The following is a 26896-nucleotide window of genomic DNA, read 5'->3' as shown; positions in this document are numbered from 1 at the left end:
TTCTACACATATATTATGTACCTATGTATGAAGTATGTATGAAGTACGAGCTTCACGCTTAGATTTCTAGTTTCTTTTATTGTGCTCTTAACTCAGGCGGGCAGTAACCCTACAGCATCAGGATTAAGGATTTGGTCCAGGAAATTTTATGGGCCCCCACAACAACTTCTACTATTCATTGGAAAAAAAATTTTGCAAATCGGTCTAGAAACCTTGAAAAAATACATTAAAAAAAAGGGCTGAATTGAGAACCACCTCCTTTTTGGAAATCGGTCAAAAGTGATTTTTGTTTTAAACTGCTTACCACCTTTATAAAGGCAATAGAAAAAAGTCAAGCCTAATCAAGTCTGCGCCCACCTCGTATCTTGACGTCGTCACCCATTAAAAAATTGATATTAATTTGTTGTGTAATTATAATGAATTCATTGCTATAGATTTTTTACAAAAGGAAGCTGCTGACGGTGGCAATTAATAGCAATCTAGATCTATTTAACCAATAAAAAGAGACGCGGAACAATTGCTACGTCAAACGGTTGACTTGAGGGGGCAATGAAATGAACACAAATGAACATATCATATTATTACTTACTAGATGATGCCCGCAGCTTCGCCTCGAATTGAGGACTTGGAATCCAAACTTTTTATGGAACAATGTCGCAAAGTTCCCTTAACGATTAAAAAAATTTACGCAAATCGGTTCAGAAATCTCGGAGATATCAGTGTACATAGGTAGAAAAACACAACTCCATTTACTTCTTCAATTCACACACACTTCAAATTTATTTATTAGTATAGATTTGTGAACAGTCATTTTTAGGATTCTGTACCCAAAGGGTAAAACAGAGTCCTATTAATGCCACTCTGCTGGCTGTCTGTCTGTTCGCGTGTCACTGGTCTCTAGCTCGTAGACAGATTTAGTTACCTACAAATCCGAAATTTCGATAGATATATTATGTAGCTGTCTATACTGTATTTAAACAAAAAATACTGAAAATAACTATTTATAAAGTAATTTGTAAACTGTTACCAAAATTGACAAACATTTTTTTGGTTTTTCTTTCACTTTGTCATGTCTGGCTCGGAATTGAAATATTTCATAAACCCAAAACGTTGTTCATTCCTGATATCATTATTCATCCACCCAGACTTATGAAGAGTTTACTACCTACTATAGGTACAGCTGTAGTCTGTATCGTGTAGGTACTAGTTACTACTATGAATTCTAAATTAATCTTGTAACAGTATCCTCAGATCTCGTAACCCAGATACAATCCGGTCTATAGACGTCACACAGCTCTCATAATTAATTACTGTGTTAGTTACCGCACCACCGCACGCAATGTGACCGTGGAGAAAATGCTCACAATTAAATAGATACACAGTACACACACATTCAATATAGTTATTCAAGTACGGCATGTACGCAAAGTACCTACAAAATTAAAGTCAAGGACCTTTTAGACCCGGGCCATTAACATTACATAGAAATTTACTAGGCACATAATTTTTTAAAGTTTTTATAGTTTCTCCGTCTTAAAACATGACATGCAAAAACAAGACTAATTAATGCATTTCTAATAAATATTGCATTGGAAGATTTCATATGTTTTGCTGACGCACTTATTATAAAATAAAAACATTAATTCACAATACCTATATTTTTTCAAAACATGTTCTAATTATATATTTAATCACTGTTATTTAATGAAAAGCAAATTGCAAAAGCACTACAATGTAAATAGCCAACTGGTCGGACAATCTCAAAGGTAAAGTAGCATCGATTGTTATAACCCCACAAGCAGACATCTTAGTAAACTTTGAACGGTTGGTTCTTATAACGTTCTTGTATAGCTTCTTTAAGTCTGGAAGTAACAGAAAGGTCAAATTAATACTAAAAGAAAATTAGAAGATTTTTTTCAAATTTTAGCAAAATGCTTTTGAATCCAAAGTGAATTTACCACTGCTTCTGAATTCTTTATACCAAGAGGAATTGTAAAAATTTTAACATAATACATACTAGCTGATGCCTGCGACTTAATTCCCGTGGATATAGGTTTTTAAAATCCCGTGGGAACTCAATTATTTTCCGGGATAAAAAATAGCCCATTTGTTAATCCAGGGTATAATCTCCCTTCCAAATTTCAGCCAAATCCGTCGTTACGTGAAGGAGTAATAAACATCCATACATCCATCCATACATACGAACTTTCGCGTCGATATTAGGTATTAGTAGGATTATTAAGTATTAACGTGTTTTAAAAATTACACTCAAGCAAAGTAGGAGTGAGACAGCTAGTTTTTAGAAATAAAATTAAAACATACCAGGGTGCCTGTTGCTTCCTAAATTCATAACACAGCATCTTTCAGCTTCTACAATAGCGATGTAAAATTCTTCACACCCCTTGATACATAAACTGAGAACCAAAATATTCTTTAATACCCAGCCGAAAGTGAAGGACTGTGCAACAGTGTTAGTGCTCTGAAAAAATGGTTTAAACTTTAATATCACGACAAGAAAGATATTACTTAGTGTTTGATTGTCGAATAACCATTATATGGGGAAAATGAAACGAAAGGGCTTACCGATGTAATTTCTAAAGAAAGTTCTAAGAAAATTTGAGCATAAATGAGACCATGGATGAAACCATCAAATATTTGCAGCAAAATCTGAAAATTTTCACATAATTTTTGTGGTATATTTTACTGTAGGTACCTACTTACATGAATAGAATTTAAAACGAAAAAAAAAAAAACAATTTTACAAATAAACAAATTAGATTGGTGTAAGCCTAAAATCGAAAAATGACTACCTAGCGTTTATTTTTATTTTTTTAATTTAAAGACGAGTAGCATTCTTTAGCTGACTATGTGACAAGTCGTTTTATTCCATATCTGAATAATTCTTATGTAGGTACCAGTAAATAAAAATAAAGTAAAATATAAATGATGATAATAATGTAATTAAAAAATATAAAATCGTAGTGTTATCGCACATGTTTGCCGCGCTTTTGAACGGAAGTCACGTGGCATCTGTTGGTAATGTTTTTAGGAACGCAACGGTGGCGCCACCTCGGAAAACTATCTTGAAAGTGGCCTGCGGAGTTCGACTCACTTTGGTTCGGTCGATCTTAGTGCGCGGACGTGTTTTATCAATCTGTTATTATTGCGCTAACTTAGTTTTGTTGAGTATCAAGCCTTAATCATGCAAATAAGGGTTATATATATTCATTCTTATATTTTTATGGAGGTTCACTTCTGGTATTCTTATATCAGAAGTGGGATGGTAACCTAATTGCCCACCCGCTTTTGGTTCATCTGACCGACATTGGAATCGATTTATCAAAATAAAGTACTTAAACTTGATTTTTTAAAGTTTCGTAGTAGTTTTGCTTTTTGTAAAATCTGTGTAAGTGTTGTTTCAATGTACGAACAATCGCATTGTGGTAAACAGAAACGTGATTCAAGTAAGAAAGTGTTATCCTTCCACCGTCGCATCCGTCGTCCGAGCTACGTTTACGGGTTGCGTGGATACTCGACAATCGCTGCTGCCCGGTACCCGCGCTAACGAGTGGTACAGGTACCAACATTGTGCGTGGCGACGAATCGACTGCTAGCCGCACATCTACCTGCATCTTCGTTGATTAAAGTAAGGTCTAATTATTATTTCATTTGTAACTTTGACGCGCATATTTTCAATATCAACGTTTGGTGTGGAAAATATTACACGGAAACGAGTGTGTGGCTTAACGAATGTTTAAATTTGTTGATTGTTGTCATAGTACTGAGGGTACTCACGTTTAGGCTACTGCCATAAATAATAATTTACAGTGACAGTAGATTTTTTGTCGATGTAGGTAAAACTGAAAAATTATTTCCGTTCAAACCGCGATATCCTACGGTTTTTGTGAACTAGTTTTGGTTCTACCACTGTCCGATATCTATTAAAGAAAGAAGCCGGTAAATTAATGTGTCATTTCTATTACTGTCACCTTCCGTGAAAACCTACCTACGTTTGGTAAAATAAAATATGGCCACGTTATATTGACTGTTTTGATAAACGTTCAGAATCAGTCAACCTTGATCCATTAATGACTAATGTAACTCTTTGTGAAGTACCAATAATGTAAATTTTTGAAAAATAATAATAATAATAATTAGACATAGCGTCTCAGAATTCAGTACCGGCGTTATGCTGTCGTTGAAGGTACCGGTAGACGTTACATGTGTTGACAATAACAGAACGCGAATGGTTACTTTCAGTCCAAATATAAAAACTTAATATTTAAGACGTTGCCTATTGAGTTTTTCGATATAACATTTGAAATTGATTTTAATATGGTCTTAAATCGTTATGTGAATAGGTACACCTGTCATAATAGAGACAGACGTACTTAACCGAACGAGAGTTCCTTCATTTGAACTCTGTGCTCACATTTACCTTTCTTTTCTTTGAAATTTCCGGTGTAATACTGCGCATTCCACGTGGATGCGAGGCTTGTCACTTGCCGTGACATCTTGATAGTGCTGTGGTGCTACGCCACGCACGTTGCTGCAAAACGTGGTACCTCATCGTGGCGTATCAGTGAGATCTGCTGCCTGTCTCATGAGGCAATATGATAAGTGCTGCTAAGCGTTTGTTTATGCTGTTTGGTAAGACCATTCCAGTTTGTTTTTACTTGTGTTCATGATGTCGGTATGTGTTGTAGTATGAGGCACTTTCTTTAAATAGTTGCGAGCACAGTGAGTAACTCTTACTCACATACCGACTTAGACTTGATCTCGTGAGATATGCAAGCCAGTGTGTTGGTACGTAGGCACATTCAACGCTTTGAGAAAGGCAATAATGCCTGTTACCAGTGAGATATACTTATGTTTTTAATAATGCTTCTGTTACTTCATAAAAGGGAATTGCTTATATTGTGTATACTATACATATACATGTGAATTACTTTAGCCAAAAAGATTTCAATCGAGTCAGTCTCATTTTTAATTTTAGATTTCCGTTAGTACTTTTATTAGAATCGTATTAAATACGAATGTTCTTTTGCTCTTCATTGTTAAAATCAGGACAAGCCGAGCTAAAAAAAAAAAAATTAATGACTGAGTTGTTAGAAAATAAAATATACCCACCGACGGACTGAATATGATAGGAGATGGGTCGTTCCTATGACTTGTATTTGGCAAGTGATTAGAGTGAATCATGACGAGATAGGCCATTTGCTGTGGATAAATCATTGGAAAGAATCTAGTTATTATATTGGTTCCCTAAAATGAAAAAAGTTGTATCTAAATATATAAAGGATTGCATTTATTTAGTTTATTCAATATGAACCCCTGGTTAAAACTGGATGACGTGTATGTCAAGCGTTTAGAGATGGCCTAAGATGTTGTCAGGTCATAATACCATTTTAATGCATCTTATGGCTCTTGGATTGATTGATATTATTTTAAAGTACCTAGTATGAGACTTACTTTTACCTTATCTTAAATGTCTTTTATGTCATTATACTTCAAATTTGTATATCGGTACGAAGATAAAAGTTGTGACGGTATTTAATCGTGTAGAATTAATCAATTACAATAGAAGTTAAGATTTATAGTAAGATGAACTGGCCGCCGATGGAACAGTTCAGAATAAGTCTACGTATCAGATATACAAGTAGCTCGTATATCCCTTTGTTTAATTGTTAAATTTCTCGAAGTTCTTGTTGGATGGACCTCCAATTACTGGCCGTTGATGGGATAGTGGATTGGAGGCCACTCATTGGAATTCGGGAAATAGGTTGTTCATAAATCATGTTGTTTGATTGCTTAAATTTTGCGAATTCCATGTGTTGGATGGACCTCCGATTGCTGGCCGTTGATGGGATAGTAGATTGGAGGCCATGTATTGGAATTTGGGGCATGTGGACCTCCAGTTGCTGGCCGTTGATGGGACAGTACATTGGAGGCCACGTATTGGAATTTGAAACATGTGGACCTCCAGTTGCTGGCCGTTGATGGGATAGTAGATTGGAGGCCACGTATTGGAATTTGAAACATGTGGACCTCCAGTTGCTGGCCGTTGATGGGATAGTAGATTGGAGGCCACGTATTGGAATACGGGACATGTGGATCTCCAGTTGCTGGCCGTTGATGGGATAGTAGATTGGAGACCACGTATTGGAATACGGGACATGTGGATCTCCAGTTGCTGGCCGTTGATGGGATAGTAGATTGGAGACCACGTATTGGAATATGGAACATGTGGACCTCCAGTTGCTTGCCGTTGATGGGATAGTAGATTGGAGGCCACGTATTGGAATTTGTGGCATGTGGACCTCCAGTTGCTGGCCGTTGATGGGATAGTAGACTGGAGGCCACGTATTGGAATTTGGGACATGTGGACCTCCGGTTGCTGGCCGTTGATGGGATAGTAGATTGGAGGCCACGTCTTGGTATTCGGAAAATAGCCAAATAAAATTTTCTTATTGCTGTTTTTGTTCTCAGCAACTGCACCAGACATAAACGCCATCCAGGGACGGAGGCGTGCACAGGACGGCCGTGTTATCGCACATGTTTGCCGCGCTTTTGAACGGAAGTCACGTGGCATCTGTTGGTAATGTTTTTAGGAACGCAACGGTGGCGCCACCTCGGAAAACTATCTTGAAAGTGGCCTGCGGAGTTCGACTCACTTTGGTTCGGTCGATCTTAGTGCGCGGACGTGTTTTATCAATCTGTTATTATTGCGCTAACTTAGTTTTGTTGAGTATCAAGCCTTAATCATGCAAATAAGGGTTATATATATTCATTCTTATATTTTTATGGAGGTTCACTTCTGGTATTCTTATAGTAGATACATATTCATTTTCCATAATGAGTGATTTTTTTTCTTCTATTTCAGTGATTTAGTTCCACTCATCATCTCATCAAGATTTTTTGGGGGCGTCATTGACTATTAGTATATCTAAATCTTAATAATAATATATTATGTGATCTATCTATGTCTATCTGTCTGTATGTCTGTTACCTATTTTACAGCCCATTCGCTTAACCGATAACAACACTCAGAGAGCCAGCTACTTTTTATTCCGGAAAATTGAAGAGGTACTGGATTTTCAAAAAGCTATATCCACGCGCACTCAGTCACGGAAATTATCTAGCAAAATATTTGATAAAAAGAAGTTCTTACCGGTAATTGAAAAATATTTTTAATCATATCGAATGAATTTAAAATATCCAAATACGAATGCAAAAGTCCTTTTAAGTAATATTTGCTGTGCATTTTGTCGATTTCATTTTCATAATTTTTCAATTGTTTTGAATAAAAGTGAACATTAGAAATCCACCAGCCGAGGCAGTCTTCGCATAGTTTTACATATCGAAAAGCACAAATGACGTTTACATCGTAATACAATAAAACAAATGTATAAGCAAAACGTGATACACTTGATTTAACTTCAAAATTAAATAAAATCATAAACGTGAAAGCCGCAAAAAGATATACAAAGTAGATCCCCGCTACGTAGATCCAGTTTTCTTTTTCCCAATTCTTAAAATAATTTTTAGAAATAAATCGAAAATTGTTTGTTATTTTTTGGACTCTCACCACAAATTGAATTGCATATTTATTGCTGTAAATATTACTGAAAAACAATAAAATGCAGTCGCAACAATGAAATACAAAGTTAAAAATAAACAAAAATGACATCGTCGTTTTAACAGTCAAATCCATTCCCTCAATTTTAGAATGGACATAATGACCATATAACATCAAACATACAAAAAGGAATGACAAGATACAGTAAACATATCCTTTAGGATAAATGAAATTGTTCCGAATAGTATATTTTGAAAGAAAAGAGGTGTATTGAAGTAGATTAACTGGCAGTAATGCGGCTTGAAAACTTTTATCGACGAAATTGGTTTGAAGATACATTTCTGTATTTGTAATCATTTTTTTTATTAAAAACCTCGCTCAAGTTCTTAAGTGTCAAGGAAAGTGTTCAGAAGTAGTCTGAACTTTAATAGCAATTTATTAATGTAGTAGAGCTTGAGTTCCGGAACTGCGATTTTGGCGGAACTCCGGAGTTTCGAAAAATAACAGGCTTGTTTATAAAATAGTTGTTCAACAGGAGTTGTCGTGAACACAGCCCGAGTTTCGATTTTCAAATTCTTACGAAAAATCGAGCTTTTCCAGCGGTTACATAAAGTTCTCGTTTCATTTTTGTGACTAATTTGTTTTATTTCATCTCAGACTTGAACATGCATTTAACGCAAGAAATATTCAAACTAACTAAACGCATTATCTAATCAAAGTCAATTTTTTCAAAGCTTTGAAACTCCGAAACACCGGAGTTGAAGCCCTATAATGTTGAATGTTTGTAGGTATTGATATTTAGTTGATTGTTTGGTTAGTAAATACGAGTAGTGTAGGTAATATTTCAAAACCGAATAAATAATTAAGACATCTGTGACCATGAACTAAGTAGGAGCCCATAATATTTATAAGGAGATTAAATTGTTAGATTAAAATTAATGTATTTTCATTGATTAAGTGTGAGGAAGGAATAAGGAATTCAACGTTGTAAGTACTAATTGATATAAAACTAAAGTTGCTGGAAGGTTTCATTTGTGCAGAGACAATTAAGTATATAAAACCGGCCAAGTGCAAGTCAGACTCGCGCACCGAGGGTTCCGTACTCGGGTAATTTGCCCGACATTTTGCATGATAAATCAAAAACTACTATGCATTATTAAAATAAATAAAAATCTGTTTTAGAATATACAGGTAAAGCCCTTTCATATCATACCAAAGGTATAGTTATCTTACTTTGAAAATTGATACACATTTAAATATTTTTTTAATGATGTAACCACAAATTCACGATTTTCGGATTCATTCCTTTACATTCCTTTACTTGTGCTATAGGACCTACCTACCTGCCTTTCATGATTCTAGATCAACGGGAAGAACCCTATAGGTTTTCTTGACAGACACGACGGACGGACGGACGGACGGACGGACGGACAGACACAACAAAGTGATCCTATAAGGGTTCCATTTTTCCTGGTGAGGTACGGAAACCTAAAAATTCTCACTTACACATAGTAGTTAACTACTTGTACTCTTATATCACTGGTTATACATAAAAAGTTTATGTAGCTGTAGTTTATCAATATTAATTTGTGTAGCTAACAATTATTTTAAGTAATAATATATCAAACCAATCCATTTACCGATTGGACATTATCGAATGTACATATTATATCATATTTCAGAATAGGTTAATGTAATTAAATTTATTGTATCGATTAGCACTCTAATCTGGGTCTAAGTCAGTTTTTTTACCGGAATCAATCCTGTTAGATACTAATAGGGAAAAAATGAAAATGTATGTATGCTGTAATTTATGTTATGCATTACGTATTAGTTTATCATTTATCATAAATTAATATTTGAAGCTGATTTGGCTAAAATGTAGACAAGTGTAAAGTCTTGATTAGACTCAAATTTAAATGTAGTAAATGTAAGTCTTGTGTTAACAACTACCTCAAGATGCTGCCTTATATCATGAGTCATAGACATCTAGACCTATATCAGATTAATTATTATTATTTATAAATAATTAGCGGGAATGGATTATAAATCACATTTAGTTATTAACTATTTAGATCAATACATATTGTGTCGTATTTTACATTTAGCTGATATAATTGTTACGTTAATTGTCTATTACATCACCTTGGTTTACCTCTGTGGTAATTTGTCAAATAGCTACCCGAAAACTAGTACCTACCTACCTTAAAAATATATCTGTCAAACTGATAGAAATAGCGAAGGAATCGAATAAAGACGGGTATTGAGAAATAATAATTGTAAGCGAAAACTATTCTCAAAAATACAGTGAAGTGAAATTGGAAAGTGTCTATTATTCAAACCTGTCCCTATACTTCTGCAACAGTCAGAAGTGGGATCACAAGAAGAGAAGAGAGCAGAACATTGAAGAACGTGAAAAGAAAATTTTTTTTCTTCTCTTCTGAAGACACCACGCCTCTCTTAGAAAATAACATCATGGGCCTATATCGACGCAAACTCATCTTCAAGATGCGACCCGAGAACTGCCCTGTGTATTATAATATCAGGGGACTTGAAGCTGAAATACCTACGAGCAAAATTACGGTCTACCAATACCAGAAGCCCTACTTACTTTATTAAGGGTACCTACATCATCGAAAAATTATAGAAGCAAAATTACGGTCTACCAATACCAGAAGCCCTACTTACTTTATTAAGGGTACCTACATCATCGAAAAATTATAGAAGCAAAATTACGGTCTACCAATACCAGAAGCCCTACTTACTTTATTAAGGGTACCTACATCATCGAAAAATTATAGAAGCAAAATTACGGTCTACCAATACCAGAAGCCCTACTTACTTTATTAAGGGTACCTACATATCATCATCGAAAAATTATAGAAGAATCTACTACTTCGGCGCAGGCTTCAAGATGAAGAGAAGGGGAATAAAACTTTACTACGTCTTCGCCACGCGGGGACAAGAAGAGCAGCTGTAATCTACTGACGGGCTAGCCACCACTCGCCGCAACGTGCTAGCTGCCACTCGCCGCACCGTGCCAGCCACCACTCGCCGCACCGTGCCAACCACCACTCGCCGTACCGTGCTAGCCGCCACTCGCCGTACCGTGCTAGCCGCCACTCGCCTCGCCGTGCCAGCTGCCACTCGCCGCGCCGTGCCAGCTGCCACTCATCGCACCGTGCCAGCCACCACTTGCCGCACCGTGCCAGCCGCCATTCGTCCTTCTGTGTCGCCATAGCAACAAAGTCGAGCATACCCGCACCCGGTGAGTCGTTTTAGGTATATTCACTCTAACCATCAATTTTCTGAGCATATGCAAATGCCTCTCAAAATATTAACATTAGTGCAGATAGAATATTTGCCTGCCCACATTGATACTGGAAGTTAATTTTTCAAATGATTTGATAATACCATAAGTATCTAAAGTTTTCATCATAGAGGAGGTTTTGGGTGCGCATACATACAATCACTTAGCAGATTATGTCAAAAATGTGCATGCGTGTGCTATAACAGAAAAAATAAGTATCTACTTAATTGTGATCTCTGCGATGTAGGCCAATTCACTTAGCAACAGATCGTATGGCATTGAATGAGTGAAATATCGATTTTGTCAACTACCATCGTTAGATAAATTAATAATTTTAGGTATATCATCAAATCATTTTTTTTGTGAGATTATTATTTACAAATTAAATAACCTGTATACGCGTTATTAAGTAGGTACTCCAAACACCGCTAATCCTGTGGAATGAATTGAATCACAAAAATTCTGGCAACCGCCTCTACCGCCATAGCTCAGTGTGCTGATTAATAAAGTATATACAAATACAAAAATATTTATTTCGTTAGAATAATTTTACAGAGAACACATAGAAATTAGGACCATCCCAGTAAGTGCCTAGATTTGCTACTAGTACTTGTGGCAGACGGCCCCGCTCTTCCATAACATCTTTTACAATTGAAATAAATGAGTAGTTTCTAATAGTAAGTAATATTCTAACTTGTGACAAAATAATTTAAGCTATTTCATTTCTGGAGGTGTTAACCGCATTGAAATATGTAGGTATACAACTTATGAACGTAGGTGATGAAGCAGACTCTGTACTAGTCCAAAAATTTAAGGCTCATGTCTAAATGTAATTACTCTGATTTGTTAGGATAAACCGCAACTAGCGATGGCTATCAGTTCACCATGGTACTTTAAAATGTGAGGATAAAATGTTAATAATTTAATCCTTAGCTAACTGTAGTGACTGTGTGACCTATTCATGCTAACGTGTGAATGACTCCCCAAATATCTATATAAATAAGTCTGTGTGAATTATGCAAATTAAAGACTGTATGACAAACCCAATGAGAGTAAGAAAAACAGCAATACTCCAGCCAAATAATCTTAATGTACATAATTAAATTTATAAAATTAATTATAATAGAGATTACTAGATGAAACCTAACCAGAAAGACCAGAAAATAGAGCCAGATTAACCTATATCGGAAACTTAATTTTTGATAGTGCCAGTATGTACTGAACTTATTTTTAGATAAATGTATACTTACCTACTATTTTCATAGTTAAAAACAAATCATTTACACAATTGGGAACACTTTGATCGTCAATTGAATTTATAAGATAATGATGTAATGGTGACAATTAATTGCATAAATTCAAAATTAAGCGAGGATTCCAAACGCGCCTAGGCTAGGTCTGAGTAGAGCCTACAACAAACTGAGCTACTAGTTTTATTTTATTTGTTTTTGACAAATCATATATACTAAAAATGGGTACTTGTATAAAAGAGACTATTGTACCAAACTACGTTAACTATTGGCTAGTATAGTACATGGAATTCAATAATAGGATTATGTAAAGGTCAGAAGTTTATAAGTAACAGTATGATAGGTTTAATTTATTTTATTTTACGAATTATAGGAAGACAATTTGTTCGAATGCTGAAAGACTGTATCAATCATTATTACAATCTCAATCGCTGTGATTGGTATTCTTATCTCAACAATGCATTGACATAGCCGGAAATGAGTGAGCGTCGACCAATTAGAGGTGATTGCGATTGTGACATTATGACCTTATTTTGCCGTAAACGAGCTAGGACGTCGCAACGTCCAAGCATAAAATTTAACTTATTGATTTACTTAATAAGAAACACTTAAAATATACATATTCTACATTTATTAAATACATAACACTATAACTACACATATTATAGAATATATAACCTAGATAATATCGTATATCGATAACCTACTAAAAACAACAGTTATTAATTTTGAAACGAAAGAAAATCTTATGATATTACTAAAACAGTAAATGCTGATTAACATCAAGATAATGTCTGAATGTCTACGCTAAAGATATTTTTGAGTATCTTCACTTAAAGAAATAAGTGACTTCCCTAACAGAACGTCTGTGTGACTTCAGTAACGAAACATCTGAGTGACTTCCCTATCTGAATGTTTGAGTGAAATCCATAACGGAACGCATGTATGACTTCCGTAACGAAACGTCTGAGTGAATTCCCTGACAGGACGTCTAAATAACCTCTGTAGCGAAACATCTGAGCGACTTTCGTAACGAAAAGTCTGAGTGACTTCCGTAACGAAATGTCTTGGTAACTTTCGAAACAAAGTGACTTCTTCTTAAAAAAAAATATGTCAACATCGAGAGTGAAGATTGATAAAATACAACAATAGATAATGTAGTAAAAGAGGCTAGTAGACTCAAGAGTCAAGACTACTTTACTTTATTTTCACTACCGTTGATAAGCATTACAGTAAATAACATCCTCTTCTTGTTAGCCCTTATTTATCCATTGTTAGACATAAGTAGGTCTCCTCACGTACACGCCATTCTTCTGAATGCTGGGTGAGCTTCCTTCAAGTTTTCCCCGCAAGCTTGGTGATGTCGTCGGACCAACAGTATGGTTGTCTTCAGTAAATATAGTATGTTTCAAAAACACAAAAGTCATGAATAAAATAAAATATTTTTTTTAAACTTATGTCTAAAGCTCTATATGCCCTAATTAATTACTAATTAACTTTTGACATGGATGGCCCATTAATGGAGTAATAGTGTTTTATAAAATAAGAAATTCCTTTTGTTTGCATTCTGGTATCTAATATTATAAACTGAGACAAGCCTTAGTAACTTTATAAATTCTCAAATAGTGCGGATAAGTGCTAAAAGACATTCTTTCATTTTCGAAATAGCTCTCCTAGATGCTTTGTTTTGAATCAATCCTGTTTCTTGTTTCTTGTGGAAATAAGATTTGTTCTCTCGTACTTATGCTTTATTCTGTTCCTTATTCCTCATAGAAATTCACCTTCTGAGTAAAAAAAAATGCATTTTAAGTACAATGTCTGTACCTACTTTGAGGCATATCCTTAGAATATGTCTGTGAGATCTTCCTATGAATAATCCGTATGAAATCACAAAGAAGACCGCATGACCTATGCAACGAATCTGAATGAGCTACTTATTCGACGCACTCTGTCACCTACGCAAATAATCTGGGATACCTGCACAAATGGTCTATAAGACCTACATAATGAGCCTGTGTGACCTAAGCAACGAGTCTGTGTGACCTGTGCAACGAGTCTGAGTGACCCAAACAACGAGTCTGTGTGACCTGTGCAACGAGTCTGAGTGACTTACGCAACGAGTCAGTGTGACCTACACAACGAGTCTGTGTGACCTACGCAAACGGTCTGTGTGACCTACGCCACGAGTCTATTTTGCTTATCAAGTCTATTTACTACTTATAATATATACCTATTATAATATCTGTGTGACCTTTCAATGATAAAAATTTATGCTGCATGATTTATTCAAAATGGGAAAAATAAAGGTATATAATACGTATGTACAACATGATTTGAAAGTACCAAAAATAAACTCTGCTAAAACAAAACCCTCTGCCGACCTGTTAATATCTAGGTATAAAATTACAATTATAAAAATATCAAGTAATTGAAAATTACATATACATTAGAGAAAAATGAGTATGAAATTCAATAAACGTTTAGTACGGATTAAAAGAAAAAGGGCTAGAAATGAAATTTCGTATAAATATGGAAACTGTTTTGCTTTCCAGGTTTATAGGTGTCATCCCCGTGGCAAATTCATCTGTATAATAGGAAAAAAAGCTAAAGCATCGAAAGTCAGTTACTTACCTAGTTACTAACATGATAATAATATTATGTTAGCGACCTCGAAAGATACCACCGAAACCTGCGAGATGTTACAATTTGATACCTAACTTTTCCCGTGTACCACAATAAGCAACTAATAAGTGCTGAGCCAAACATAATTCTAAATCAATTTTAGCTTCTTAATAAAATTATCTCATGAGTCATGACGTCAGCTGTATAGAACTTATCTTGATAGTCATTTAAGTACATACAATTTTGGATAGTAGCTAGTAGATAGCTTCCCTACAACGAAATCTGTTACTTATATTTCGTCAATGTTAATCACATACCCACTGGTAATCAAAAGTTATTTTTATTTAATACCTAAATCTTATAGCAAGTCATTAAAAAAAGAAGAAAATCAATAACAATTTTAATATGAAGTAGGTAATAACTAAAATGAATCTATTGAATATTATATCATATGTACATATTTCTAATTTAAATTATGAATGTCTACATGACCATGGTTGACTAAGTGAGACACTATTATTATTTAGCCTTTTAATGTTGATCACTTGGTGGCGAAACAGATTGACCAAGCGTTTTTTTAGGTAACCTCTTAAGTGCATATTACTGTTCGCTGTTTTTCTTTTGCCAGGTGGCCGATGATGCTAAAGCCGGGATGTTATCTGCGGGCCGTGGGGCACGGCCTTTCCAGGATGGCCGAGTGTTAACAACTACCTCAAGATGCTGCCTTATATCATGAGTCATAGACATCTAGACCTATATCAGATTAATTATTATTATTTATAAATAATTGGCGGGAATGGATTATAAATCACATTTAGTTATTAACTATTTAGATCAATACATATTGTGTCGTATTTTACATTTAGCTGATATAATTGTTACGTTAATTGTCTATTACATCACCTTGGTTTACCTCTGTGGTAATTTGTCAAATAGCTACCCGAAAACTAGTACCTACCTACCTTAAAAATATATCTGTCAAACTGATAGAAATAGCGAAGGAATCGAATAAAGACGGGTATTGAGAAATAATAATTGTAAGCGAAAACTATTCTCAAAAATACAGTGAAGTGAAATTGGAAAGTGTCTATTATTCAAACCTGTCCCTATACTTCTGCAACACTTGATTTGAATTAATTCAGTAGAAATATTTTACAAGTCATGACACTAAAATCGTAACGTTTACAAGTGTAAATTAAAAATTTGTAACACCCCCGACAAGTGAAGGTTACAGTAACTATGAAAGAGCTGATAACTTTCAAATGACAGAACCGATTTTCTAGGATTATTATAGCTAAGAACACTCTCGATCAAGCTACCTTTCAAATGAAAAAAAAACAAAATTAAAATCGCTTCATTAGTTTAGGAGCTACGATGCCACAGGCAGATACACAGATACACACGTCATAACACCTCTCTTTTTGGGGTGGGGGTTAATAAATAAGAACTTTTGGCGGTATTGACCCAGTTTTTGAGCGTCAGCGTTTTTGAAATATCGGCCCAAAATTTACAAACTGCCTAATAAAGTGAATAATCAAATTCTAAACAAGTAAACGAAATAAATCACTCTTATAATAAAACTGTAACTGAACGATTTCTGGAGATTTAGTGAAACTTAAGACTTTTACGAAGTCAGATGCGGATAAAAAGTTGACAAAAAAATTCATGCGCTTATATGAAGGACCGTACATAATAGGGGCAGTTCCATATAATAATGTATATACATTAATAGACGTTCATACTGGTAAAGTTAAGGGTAACTACAATGCCATTCATTTGTTTAGGTACTATGTAGATAAATAGAAAGATAGGTAAAACTAGAGTATTAAAAGGGACAGAAAACAGGTAGTTTGGGGTACACTAAACAAAGAGATACCTGAGTTAAATAGCTATGGTCATGCCCGAGGGTATAATAGATAGGCGTAGGAGGTCTGATACTAGCGTTCTAATACAGATAAGGGGAAAAATAGATTTTGAAACGACTAGCACAGCTGCAGGGACAAAAGGAGCTACGTGTATTAAAAATCTATTTTGGGGGAGCGTGAGATGGCCTTGCCATCCGTCATACGGTTTTATGACAGTCGGAAATTTGAAGCCTTGCTCTTAAAAACAAAAATCTCGCACGAAAAGAAATAAATTAGTTAAGATTCTGAGTAATTGTAGGAAAGGAAGTATAAAAAACAAAAGGGCAAAATAAATTGCTCTAAAGCTAAATTGCGTTAGGGTCGGTCATAAATTAGATAAAAGTCGTAAATTTTAACTTAGAAATCTCTACAAGTGTACAAAATTGTAATCACGTGTTATGAGAGTGGTCTAGGCAAGGCAAGGGCGTGAGAAAGTAAAAGGTACGGCCCATTAAGGGAAGTTTGAAATACATTTTATTTTCAGCCAATTAGCCATCAGCCAGAGAAATTCTGTGCGCAAGAGTGAACCAATCAGAAACCGAAATTTCGCTGGGTTTTTTTTTGCATTTCAGATCATGGGCGTGGACAAACATATCCGTGTGGACGTTTTAAGTCTACACTGGGGGACCGAGAAGAACATTCGATTGAGGTCTGGCTCAACGTGCAGTAGAGCCTAACAGTGAATATTAAGTGTAGAAATATATTGAAATTGTGTAGTTTAATAATAGTAAATTATAAATAGAATAAAATAGTGTGTATCCGGACCAGCAGAAGCTGATATATGGTGATGTACTAATTTACATTTAATTTTAAACTAGATTATTTGAAAATCAGTTCCAAAAATCTTGAGTAAAGAATTATTTTACAAACTAAATTAGAGATGATATTATTATTTGGATATTAGGAGGTGTTACAATATTGTGTATAACTATTAGATTTGCATCCAAAATTATAGAAATGGGACATTTCTCTTTGTGGAACTAGGATTCAAATATATCTAGAATAAATAATGAATATATTATAATTTACGCATAATGTGTGTCCTTAAAATTTACTTTATTATAGAAGTAAGAATTATAGATAATATCTCTATTAATTATGTGGGCATGTGTGTATTTTAGATAAAATGATGTACATAAAGCCGAAAGGGTTTTTTCGTTTGAATATTGCTTTTCCCCTTTCAATAATTAGTATGGCTTAGGAAGCAATATTCGGCCAGGAATTAATTAATGTAATAAAGTTACTTAATTCCCAGTCTAAATAATAAATTCAGTTTCTCTTCTTTATTTGTTTTTAAACTGAGTGAGTAGTAGAAAAATCTATTCACCAGTAATAAATTATATGAATATTATTTTCCTCTTTTATTGCTATATTTAATTATACCTATATGAAGTAGTGAATATTGAAAGGAGGTTCAAGTTAAAGATTTATTAGTTATGGTTCATTTGATTTTTTGATATAGCTCAAACTTAAGTCACATGTGTGCATATTTAATTTGATAACCTTCAATATTGACTTTCTCTCTCTAATACCTACCTAAATAAAAGTACTTACTATGGAACTAAGAAATACAAATTTCTTCCATCTTACATTGAAATTAGTATTGAAATTGAGTAAATAAAATAACGTCATTTAGTGGAAGTTGATCACAAAAGTTAGGACGAAGCATCATTATCATCATCATGATCAATCTTTTATATGGTTATGAATGAACTAGAACATTTGAGAGAACTCTAGGGATGTGAAATTCTCACGATGGTTTTTCCTTATACTTTTATTTTCACAAAACGATTAGTACCTAATTTACCAAGAATGCTCTCCACTACTAAAGATAATATTGGCTGGGTTCGAATCTCAGGCTAAAGACAAAGGGACCTTTTACTTTCGAGTCATAGCTAAATTTCATCTACTTACCCTGAACGAGACAATGGAGTACACGCTGCCTCCAGAGGGCAGATGGCGAGGCAGGTAGGTACCTTTTTTTTATTGTGTACCGATCTTTCCCAAACAGCATTTTAGATAACATTATCTGTTAAAACCGACGCCAGCTGAATTTGTGAATCACCGAGTTTTTGAATAGATAAAAATACTAGTTTTGCTGTACTTTGTAATTCCTTTGCTTGATATTATATGGTACATGGTTGATTGGTGACGTACCAGCAGCGAGATTCCGGCACAAAGCAAACACGTCATGTCTTTATACAGCTGGACTCTCCGAACTAATAAATTGGCCAATTTATTGACAATCAATCAAACAAATATATAAATATACAAAAATACCATGGTTTTGGGGCGAGCCCAGAGCTCATTGAAAAGAACCTAGGTTTCCGTACCTAGGCAAATTGAAAACGCTTCGCAGCGAAATAGGAGAGTCCAAGTGCTGTGCCCCGATAACAATGCTAAAAGACTGAGATTTCAGTGTAGGGCTCCCCCCGTGCTTGAGGAATGCCGGTTGGTCTCAAACCGATGGCCTAAATAAGGCAAATACACGTATCAACTGATTTTCCACACTAACAGGACGTTCTAAATTAACAAATCTCTCCACTCATTATATTTATTTTGAGGAGTTGAAATTTTACATTAATTTTTTATAATTCAATCCGTGTAAACCTGTTAGCTGGTCGAGAAGTCTACGTGTTCACCCAACGTACTGTACCAATTAATTACTTGTAAATAACTCATGACTTAAATACCTAGGTGTTTCTATAATTCAGCTGAGTTTATTTCTTATTTTATCTCTTCATAATGCCTAATCTTAACCACTAGTATAGACGATCACAGCGTACCATCACAACATTAAATATATTTTGAAAATTTTGATTGGAGGAAACATTGTTATCGATTCAATGTTATCAATTCAACATAACGGCTACTTGTATCAGTAGTTTTCGCGTGATGCGCGCACATACAGACAGACAAACAGACAGACATCCAGACAAAAATTCCAAAAACAAATTGTTTTGGGGTCTATGTCGATAGTATTTTTTCCTCCGATTAAAATTTTCCAAATATTTAATGTACAGAAATCGTCCAGTTACAGTTTTATTGTAAGTACTAGCTGATGCCTGCGACTTCGTCCGCGAGGATTTAAGTTTTTAAAATCCCCCGGGAAATTTTTCATTTTCCGGAACAAAAAGTAGCCTATAATACACTCCGTTCTTTCAACTATCGTTAAGCCAAAAATCAAGTCGATTGGTTGCTTAGTTAGGGCGTGAAGAAAGGACAAACAAATAAACAGACAAACAGACTTTCTCATTTATTATATTAAAGTATGATATTACGGCAATGAGTCTACTAAGCTATTATACTGATCGCGATCGATTTGCTGTTATTTGTTGAGGAGTTTCGTCCTCTATTTCCGAAACTATTCATCAAATCTTCACCAAACTTACATGATACTAACCTGATAGCATAACCTTTGTAAAAAAAATAACTGTCAAAATCAGTTCTTTGACGGAGTTATAGAGTACAATAAGTATAGAAGTATAAGTATAGATAGATAAATAAGAACATTAATTCACAAAAACGATATTTTTTTAATACATATTTTAATAATATATTTAATTACTGTTACGAAGAGCAATTTGCAAAAGCACTGTAACATAAACAGCCCACTGTTCGAAGAACCTCAAAGGTAAAGTAGCATCGATTGTTAAAACGCCACAAGCAGACATCTTGGTAAACTTTGAACGATTGACTCTTATTACGTTCTTGTATAGCTTCTTCAATTCTGGAAGGAACAGATAAGGTCAAATTAATAATAAAAGAAAATTATTTATTATTAATATAAGAAAACAGTTTCGACCAACATCTTAAGAAACTGTCGCTTAACTGTTGGATCAAGGGTAAGATACAGAAGGCAGTGGTTCTTGAGACGGCACGCATTGTGAGGAGGTTCCTTAGTCTGGAGCCCTGAGCACTGGCGGCTTGGGTCCAACCCACCCCGCTGCTAGTGGGACCCATTTTACCGTATTTTTATCCAATGTTTTTTTTTTTTCTTACGTTACTTTAGTTTTCTGTTGTTTCTGTTATTTTATTTCTCTTTTGTTTCTGTTATTTATTAATTTTGTTGTTGCTGTTATTTTATTTTTTGTTCTTTCTGTGTTATTTTTGTTATTGCTGTTATTTTTGAACATTTTTTAAAAATAGGGTAAAATGTGCAAAATAAGTAAATGAGAGATAATAAAGAAAATTAAAAGAATTTGAAAAGTATTTTTTTTGAAGAGTTTGAAATATTTTTAGCAAAGTGCATTTGAATTGTAAAGTAAATTTACCATTGCTTCTGAATTCCTTCTAGTGGTAAAACCGACTGTGATTTTTGTGGCGCTGAATGTAACAATATATCCATACTAATATTATAAATGCGAAAGTGTGTCTGTCTGTCTGTCTGTCTATCTGTCTGTCTGTCTGTCTGCTACCTTTTCACGGCCCAACAAATTAACCGATTCTGACGAAATTTGGCACAGGGTTAGCTTATATTCCGGGGACGGACATAGGCAGTTGCCTATGTTTTATCCCGGAAAATCAAACAGTTCCCACGGGATTTTAAAAACCTAAATCCACGCGGACCAAGTCGCCGGCATCCTCTTGTATTCTTATAAGTTTAATAAAATAAATATTAAAATAAAATAAAATAAAAGAGATTTTTTTAAATAATTAATTAGTTCATTCATAGGTATTAATATTAGTGTTTTTGTACAGAAGCCGGAATGAGTCAGCTAGTCTGGAAATAAAATTAAAACATACCAGGGTGTTGGTTGCCTCCTAAATTCATAACACAGTTTCTTTCAGCTTTTACAATAGTAGTGTAAAATTCTTCACACCCCTTGATACATAAACTGAGAACCAAAACATTCTTTAATATCCAGCCGAAAACGAAGGACTGTGCAACAATGTTAGCGCGCTGAAAAAAATAGTTTAATATCACGAAAAGAAAGATGTTTGATTGTCATTATTAGATAAAATAAAAATAAAGGGCTTACCCATGTACTTCCTAAAGAACCAACTTTTCCTTCTTCTAAGAAAATTTGAGCATAAATGAGACCATGGGCGAAACCATCAATTATTTGCAGCAAAATCTGAAATTTTTTACACCATTTTTGTAATATAATTTATTATTATAGGCACATAATTATAATTTTAAAAAAAAAAAACAAACTTTCCACGCGCTCAAAATGACAAATCAAATAAGTGTAAGGCTAAAATCAAAAAACAACTATGTACTTAGATTTTTTTTTAATTTTTTTATTTACAAAACGAGTAGCTTTAAAAGCTTTCGCTGACTGTCTGAGAAGTCGTTTTATTCCATATCTGAATAATTCTTATGTACCAGTAAATAAAAATAATGTAAAATATGAATAATAATATAATAAATTGGACCTATATAATAATTTTCGATAATGAATGTTTTTTTTTCTTTTATTTCAAAGACTTACTTCTTATCATCTCATCAAGATTTTTTGGGGGCATCATCAACTATTATTAGTATAATATATGTGAAAGTGCCTATCTGTCATCTGTAACCTTTTCACGGGAGTTACTTTTTATCCCGGAAAATTAAAGAGGTCCCAGGGGAAGTACAAAAAGCTAAATTCACGCGCACAAAGTCATGGAAATCGTCTAGTAAAAAATTAAATGAAAAGAAGTTCTTACCGGTAGTTGAAAAATAGTTTTAACCATATCGAATGAATCTAAAACATCCAAATATGAATCTAAAAGTCGTTTTAAGTAATATTTGTTCTGCATTTTGTCAATTACATTTTCATAAGTTTTCAATTGTTTTAAATAAAAACGAACATTAGAAATCCACCAGCCAAGGCAGTCTTCGCATAGTTTCACATATCGAAAAGCACAAATGATGTTAACATCATAATACAATAAAACAAATGCATAAGCAAAACGTGATACACTTAAACTAACTTCGTCAGGAAAAAGAAACATAAACATGAAAGCGACCAAGAAATACAAAAAGTAAATCCCCGCTACGTAGATCCAGTTTTCTTTTTCCCAATTCTTAAAGTAATTCTTAGAAATAGATCGAAAATTGTTTGTTATTTTTTGGACTCTCACCACAAGTTTAATTGCATATTTACTGCTGTAAATATTACTGAAAAACAATAAAACGCAGTCGAAACAATGAAATACAAAGTTAAAAATCAACGAAAAACTAATCGTCGTTTTAACAGTCAAACCCATTCCATCAATTCTAGAATGGGCATAATGAGCATATATCACCGAACATACAAAAAAGAATGACAAAATGCAGTAAATATATCCTTTAGGATAAATGAAATTGTTCCGAATAGTATATTTTGAAAGAAAAGAGGTGTATTGAAGCAGATTAACTGGCAATAATGCGGCTTGAAAACTTTTATCGACGAAATTGGTTTGAAGATACATTTCTGTATTTGAAATCATATTTTTATTAAAACCTTGCTAAAGTTCTTAAGTGTCAAGGAAAGTGTTCAGAAGCAGTCTGAACTTTAATAGCAATTAAGTAGTTCATGGGCTTGAGTCCGGAACTCCGATTTTGGTGGAACTCCGGAGTTTCGAAAGTGACTGGTTTGTTTATAAAACAGTTGTTCAACAGGAGTTGTCGTGAACATAGCCCGAGTTCCGATCTTCAGATACTTAGTAAAAATCGAGCTTTTCCAGCGGTTACATAAAGTTCTCTTTTCATTTTTGTGACTGATTTGTTCTATTTCATTTCAGACTTGAACATGTATTTAACAAAAGACATTCAAATTAAACGCATTATCTAATCACAGTCAATTTTTTTCAATGAAGCTTCGAAACTTCGGAACACCGCAGTTGAAGCCCTATAATGTTGAATGCTTAGAATAATAACCCAGGCTGAATGTTTCTAAGTAATTGATATTATTTAGTTGATTGTTTGAGTAGTAAATACGAGTAGTGTAAGTAATATTTCAAAGCAGAATAAATTAAGACATCTGTGACCATGAAGTTAGTAGGGACCCATATTAGTTATAAGGAGATTAAATTCTTAGATTAAAATTAATGTACCTATTTCATTGATTAAGTGTTAGGAAGGAATTAACAGATATCGTAATTAAAAATCTAGCCAGGCCAATTCAACGTTGTAAATATAATTGATATAAATACTAGTAAATACTACTAATACTATACTAGAGTTGCTGGAAGATTCTAATTTGTGCAGAGACAGTTAAGTATATAAAAATTCTCACTTAGGTACACAAAGTACTTGTACTCTTATATCACTTATGAATATTAGGTAATTTGTATGGCTAACAATTATTTTAAATAAGTAATAATAGTTATATCAAACCAATCCATTTACCGATTGGACATTATCGAATGTACATATTATTATATTATATTTCAGAATAGGTTAATGTAATTAAATTTATTGATTCGATTATCACTCGTAAATAGAACACACCGTAGCAACCACAAAATATTGTAACATGTAAACAAAAAATATGCTTCAAAAGAGTTTTTTGGATATTATCAAGCCTAGTTATGTATTAAGTGTACCTTTTTGCATGAGAAAATATAAACTGAAGGGTGGTTGTATATCAACCTTAACAAAATATGACATTCTTTTCACAGTTCTGGGAAATTTGTTAATGTATATCCTATTATATATAACATTAGTGTCATTTATGAACAGTTTTGAAGATTTCGTATTTTACATTTATGTAATTATCTACGTATTGTATGCCGCAAATCATACAATCCACAGTATTTTAAACATTACTCACAGTCAAGTATATGTAGACACTGTACTGAAACTTCAGAGAATAGATATTATTTTATACAACGAAAATGACACTAAAATATTAAAAAATATAATCGCTTTTTTTCTAGTCATGATTTTTTCATTATATGCCGTGTTACTAGTGATGAAATTGTCCATAGACAGATTATGGTTTTGGTCGAGGGGTATATTCATATTTTTGACGGTAATTTTTGACCTTGAATTATTTTATATAGCCTTCGTTATATACTTTTTGGCAAGGAAAATTGATAATTGGAGCAACAAAATCAAACGAAAAGACCGAATTATTTCTATAAAGAAGATGATAAGAGGAAATCAAGATCAGGATGAGAATGATTTATACTCTGTTTTTGAAAATATTATTGAATCATTATCGACGATCGAAAAGACCTCGCAGTTTACGGTAAATGTTTTACTACTTGAATATCCTAAGGATAAACAATGCAAAAACTTAATTAATAATTTCATTTTTTTTGCAGATAATAAGTCACTGGATCATGCAATTTATCCAATCAATTGCTTACATCCAGGTTTGGATACAGTGGTCTCAAAATAAAATGGTAAGTGGCACACTATAGTATCTCATGCTAAACCATGAAGTACGTATTTCTTCATCCATAACCAAAAGCCCAAATACCAATTTACATAGATAGTATAACTTGAAAAATGATGGACTGACATATAAACTTTTATCCCCTATTTAACTCCCTAAGTGTCGATTTCAGCAACGTCGACTGACGTTTTTTCAAGGAATAAACTGGGCGTTATGAAGGTTTTTGTTGCCATTTTAAGTTTCTAACCCATTATTGTTCGTAGCCACATCGGTTAGGCTGTACCTTGATAGGTCAGTCAGTTAGGACAAGTATTGTTTACCCGACTGCGGCAAAGCCAAAAGGAAGGGTTATGATTTAACAGTCTTATGTATGTATGTATGTTTGTGTCCAGATTCTGTATTCCACCGTAGTACCTAAACTACTGGGCTGATTTTGATGAATGAGGTCTCAATTGATTCGTTATATAGGTCCGGGTGATTTACATAGGCTATATTTTATACGAAAAAAATTGACCTAACGGATGTTACATCAAAAAAATGAAGATCTCCATTTTTTTTTTTTTTGCTATGGTATCGAGTGCAATGTCAAATTAAAGAGGAGAAAATTCTGAGCTTATGTATGTACAACAGCATTAAAATATACCAAGCGACAGAAAAACTATTTTACTCTTATTGTACTCTAGTATTTCAGAGTTTATTAAGACGATCGCAGTCGGGTTTTAGTTTCCAACTTCTTAATGTATAGATTAATGATTACCACCGGTATAAATACTTTACTACTAATTGTAAATTATAATTTTTTGTAGCTCGACGGAATAGTTTTATCATCCCACTCAATCGGAATAGTGCTATGGATCACAAAGGGCACGGTTATCGAAATCGCACTGTGCATCAGTTGTCAAATATTGTACAGAAAACTTACAAGAGCAAGAACTGTGGTCCTCCTGTTTTTAAATGATTCATATTCTTGTGAGTAGAAATAGTGGATGGAAACTTTTCTATTAAAAATTTATAAAATATATATATTTGGAATTGCCAAATATATAAATCCTATTTTATTTAACAGTTATAGATCGCAGACTGGCAAAAACTGTTCTTCGCATAATCGACGTACGCTTCAGGAAATTAAGTGGCTGCGGTGTGTTTACTGTTGAAGCGGCTTTACCTTTGTATTTCACAGCACAGTGTACAAATTACACTCTTGTACTCCTGCAATTCGCTTTCTTATAAGATAAAAGTTAGTATTTACTTTGATGCCAGTACAGAATAATTAAACTTCAACACCCACACATTCTTTTAATGAATTTTAAATTTTTAATCATTTTTATGTTATCTATGTTTAATATTGAATTAAAAAACGAAATGTAAACGGTACACGCATACCTTTTGAGAATATTTTTATAAAATGCTTTAAAGGAAACCGGAAATATTAAAGAGATAGGTGCTAAAAATTAATAAACTTGCAATTTTATTTGACAGAAAATGTTTTTTTGTTATATTCCAAACTTGTCAAGCCACCAATATAAATGTTTCTCTACAACTTTTTGCTAAGCCAGTAAATATGAAAAATAATAGAAAATATGAACGGCTATTTGTATTTATTAACAAAAACTTTGATAAAGTCTAACCATTAATTAGAAATGGCGTGAATTGTGATACATTTTTAAGTTCATTAATTACTTAAATGGACCAACCGGTCTTGTTTAATAATTTACAGACGACTAATGGCTTCTATGTAATTTATAACGTTTCCGACATTCCATTCTTTAATTTATCTCTTAGTGCGAAATTGAAGTTCCAACTTTATTTTGGACATAAACAGGATGGAAAACGGTTTTGTTTTCAGTTTCTTAGTTTTCTATTTCTTTTGGTTGCCGTTTTGCATGAGGAAAAATTTAAAGAGGACTAGTAGGTATATC

General features: G+C 33.8%; 3 protein-coding genes across 3 annotated transcripts; 1 reads left to right on the top strand and 2 right to left on the bottom strand.

Moving 5' to 3' along the window:
- Positions 1-1663: 1663 nt before the first annotated feature.
- On the bottom strand, positions 1664-20354 carry LOC123865284. The gene is made up of 4 exons (XM_045906234.1): positions 20234-20354; positions 2584-2667; positions 2323-2479; positions 1664-1862 (listed from the first exon to the last, which is right to left on the bottom strand). Exons 1-4 carry the CDS (start codon positions 20267-20269, stop codon positions 1702-1704), a joined length of 438 nt encoding a protein of 145 aa, XP_045762190.1. The 5' UTR covers positions 20270-20354; the 3' UTR covers positions 1664-1701.
- Positions 20355-21483: 1129 nt separating this feature from the next.
- Positions 21484-23211, bottom strand: LOC123865283. Its single transcript, XM_045906233.1, has 2 exons — positions 21648-23211; positions 21484-21568 (listed from the first exon to the last, which is right to left on the bottom strand). Exon 1 carries the CDS (start codon positions 23080-23082, stop codon positions 22285-22287), a length of 798 nt encoding a protein of 265 aa, XP_045762189.1. The 5' UTR covers positions 23083-23211; the 3' UTR covers positions 21484-21568; positions 21648-22284.
- Positions 23024-26288, top strand: LOC123865282. The gene is made up of 5 exons (XM_045906232.1): positions 23024-23050; positions 23377-24827; positions 24904-24984; positions 25784-25946; positions 26044-26288. Exons 2-5 carry the CDS (start codon positions 24126-24128, stop codon positions 26205-26207), a joined length of 1110 nt encoding a protein of 369 aa, XP_045762188.1. The 5' UTR covers positions 23024-23050; positions 23377-24125; the 3' UTR covers positions 26208-26288.
- The last annotated feature ends 608 nt before the right edge of the window (positions 26289-26896 follow it).

Source organism: Maniola jurtina, chromosome 5, assembly GCF_905333055.1.
Source record: "Maniola jurtina chromosome 5, ilManJurt1.1, whole genome shotgun sequence".
In the NCBI taxonomy this organism is placed as follows: Eukaryota; Metazoa; Arthropoda; class Insecta; order Lepidoptera; family Nymphalidae; genus Maniola; species Maniola jurtina.
The sequence above is the reverse complement of the archived record's forward strand: the minus strand, read 5'-3'. Positions and strand labels throughout refer to the sequence as shown.

What these genes read in the sequence shown, in the direction of transcription:
- LOC123865284 (XM_045906234.1), bottom strand. Translation starts at nt 20,269, where the DNA reads ATGTTACAGTGCTTTTGCAAATTGCTCTTCGTAACA. An exon ending in GCAAATTGCTCTTCGTAACA is followed by an intron (nt 2,668 to 20,233) that starts GTAATTAAATAT and finishes GAAAATTTTCAG; the next exon opens with ATTTTGCTGCAAATATTTGA. An exon ending in TTTCTTTAGAAATTACATCG is followed by an intron (nt 2,480 to 2,583) that starts GTAAGCCCTTTC and finishes CCATTTTTTCAG; the next exon opens with AGCACTAACACTGTTGCACA.
- LOC123865283 (XM_045906233.1), bottom strand. Translation starts at nt 23,082, where the DNA reads ATGATTTCAAATACAGAAATGTATCTTCAAACCAATTTCGTCGATAAA.
- LOC123865282 (XM_045906232.1), top strand. Translation starts at nt 24,126, where the DNA reads ATGCTTCAAAAGAGTTTTTTGGATATTATCAAGCCTAGTTATGTATTA. An exon ending in AAAAGACCTCGCAGTTTACG is followed by an intron (nt 24,828 to 24,903) that starts GTAAATGTTTTA and finishes TTTTTTTTGCAG; the next exon opens with ATAATAAGTCACTGGATCAT. An exon ending in AGTGGTCTCAAAATAAAATG is followed by an intron (nt 24,985 to 25,783) that starts GTAAGTGGCACA and finishes AATTTTTTGTAG; the next exon opens with CTCGACGGAATAGTTTTATC.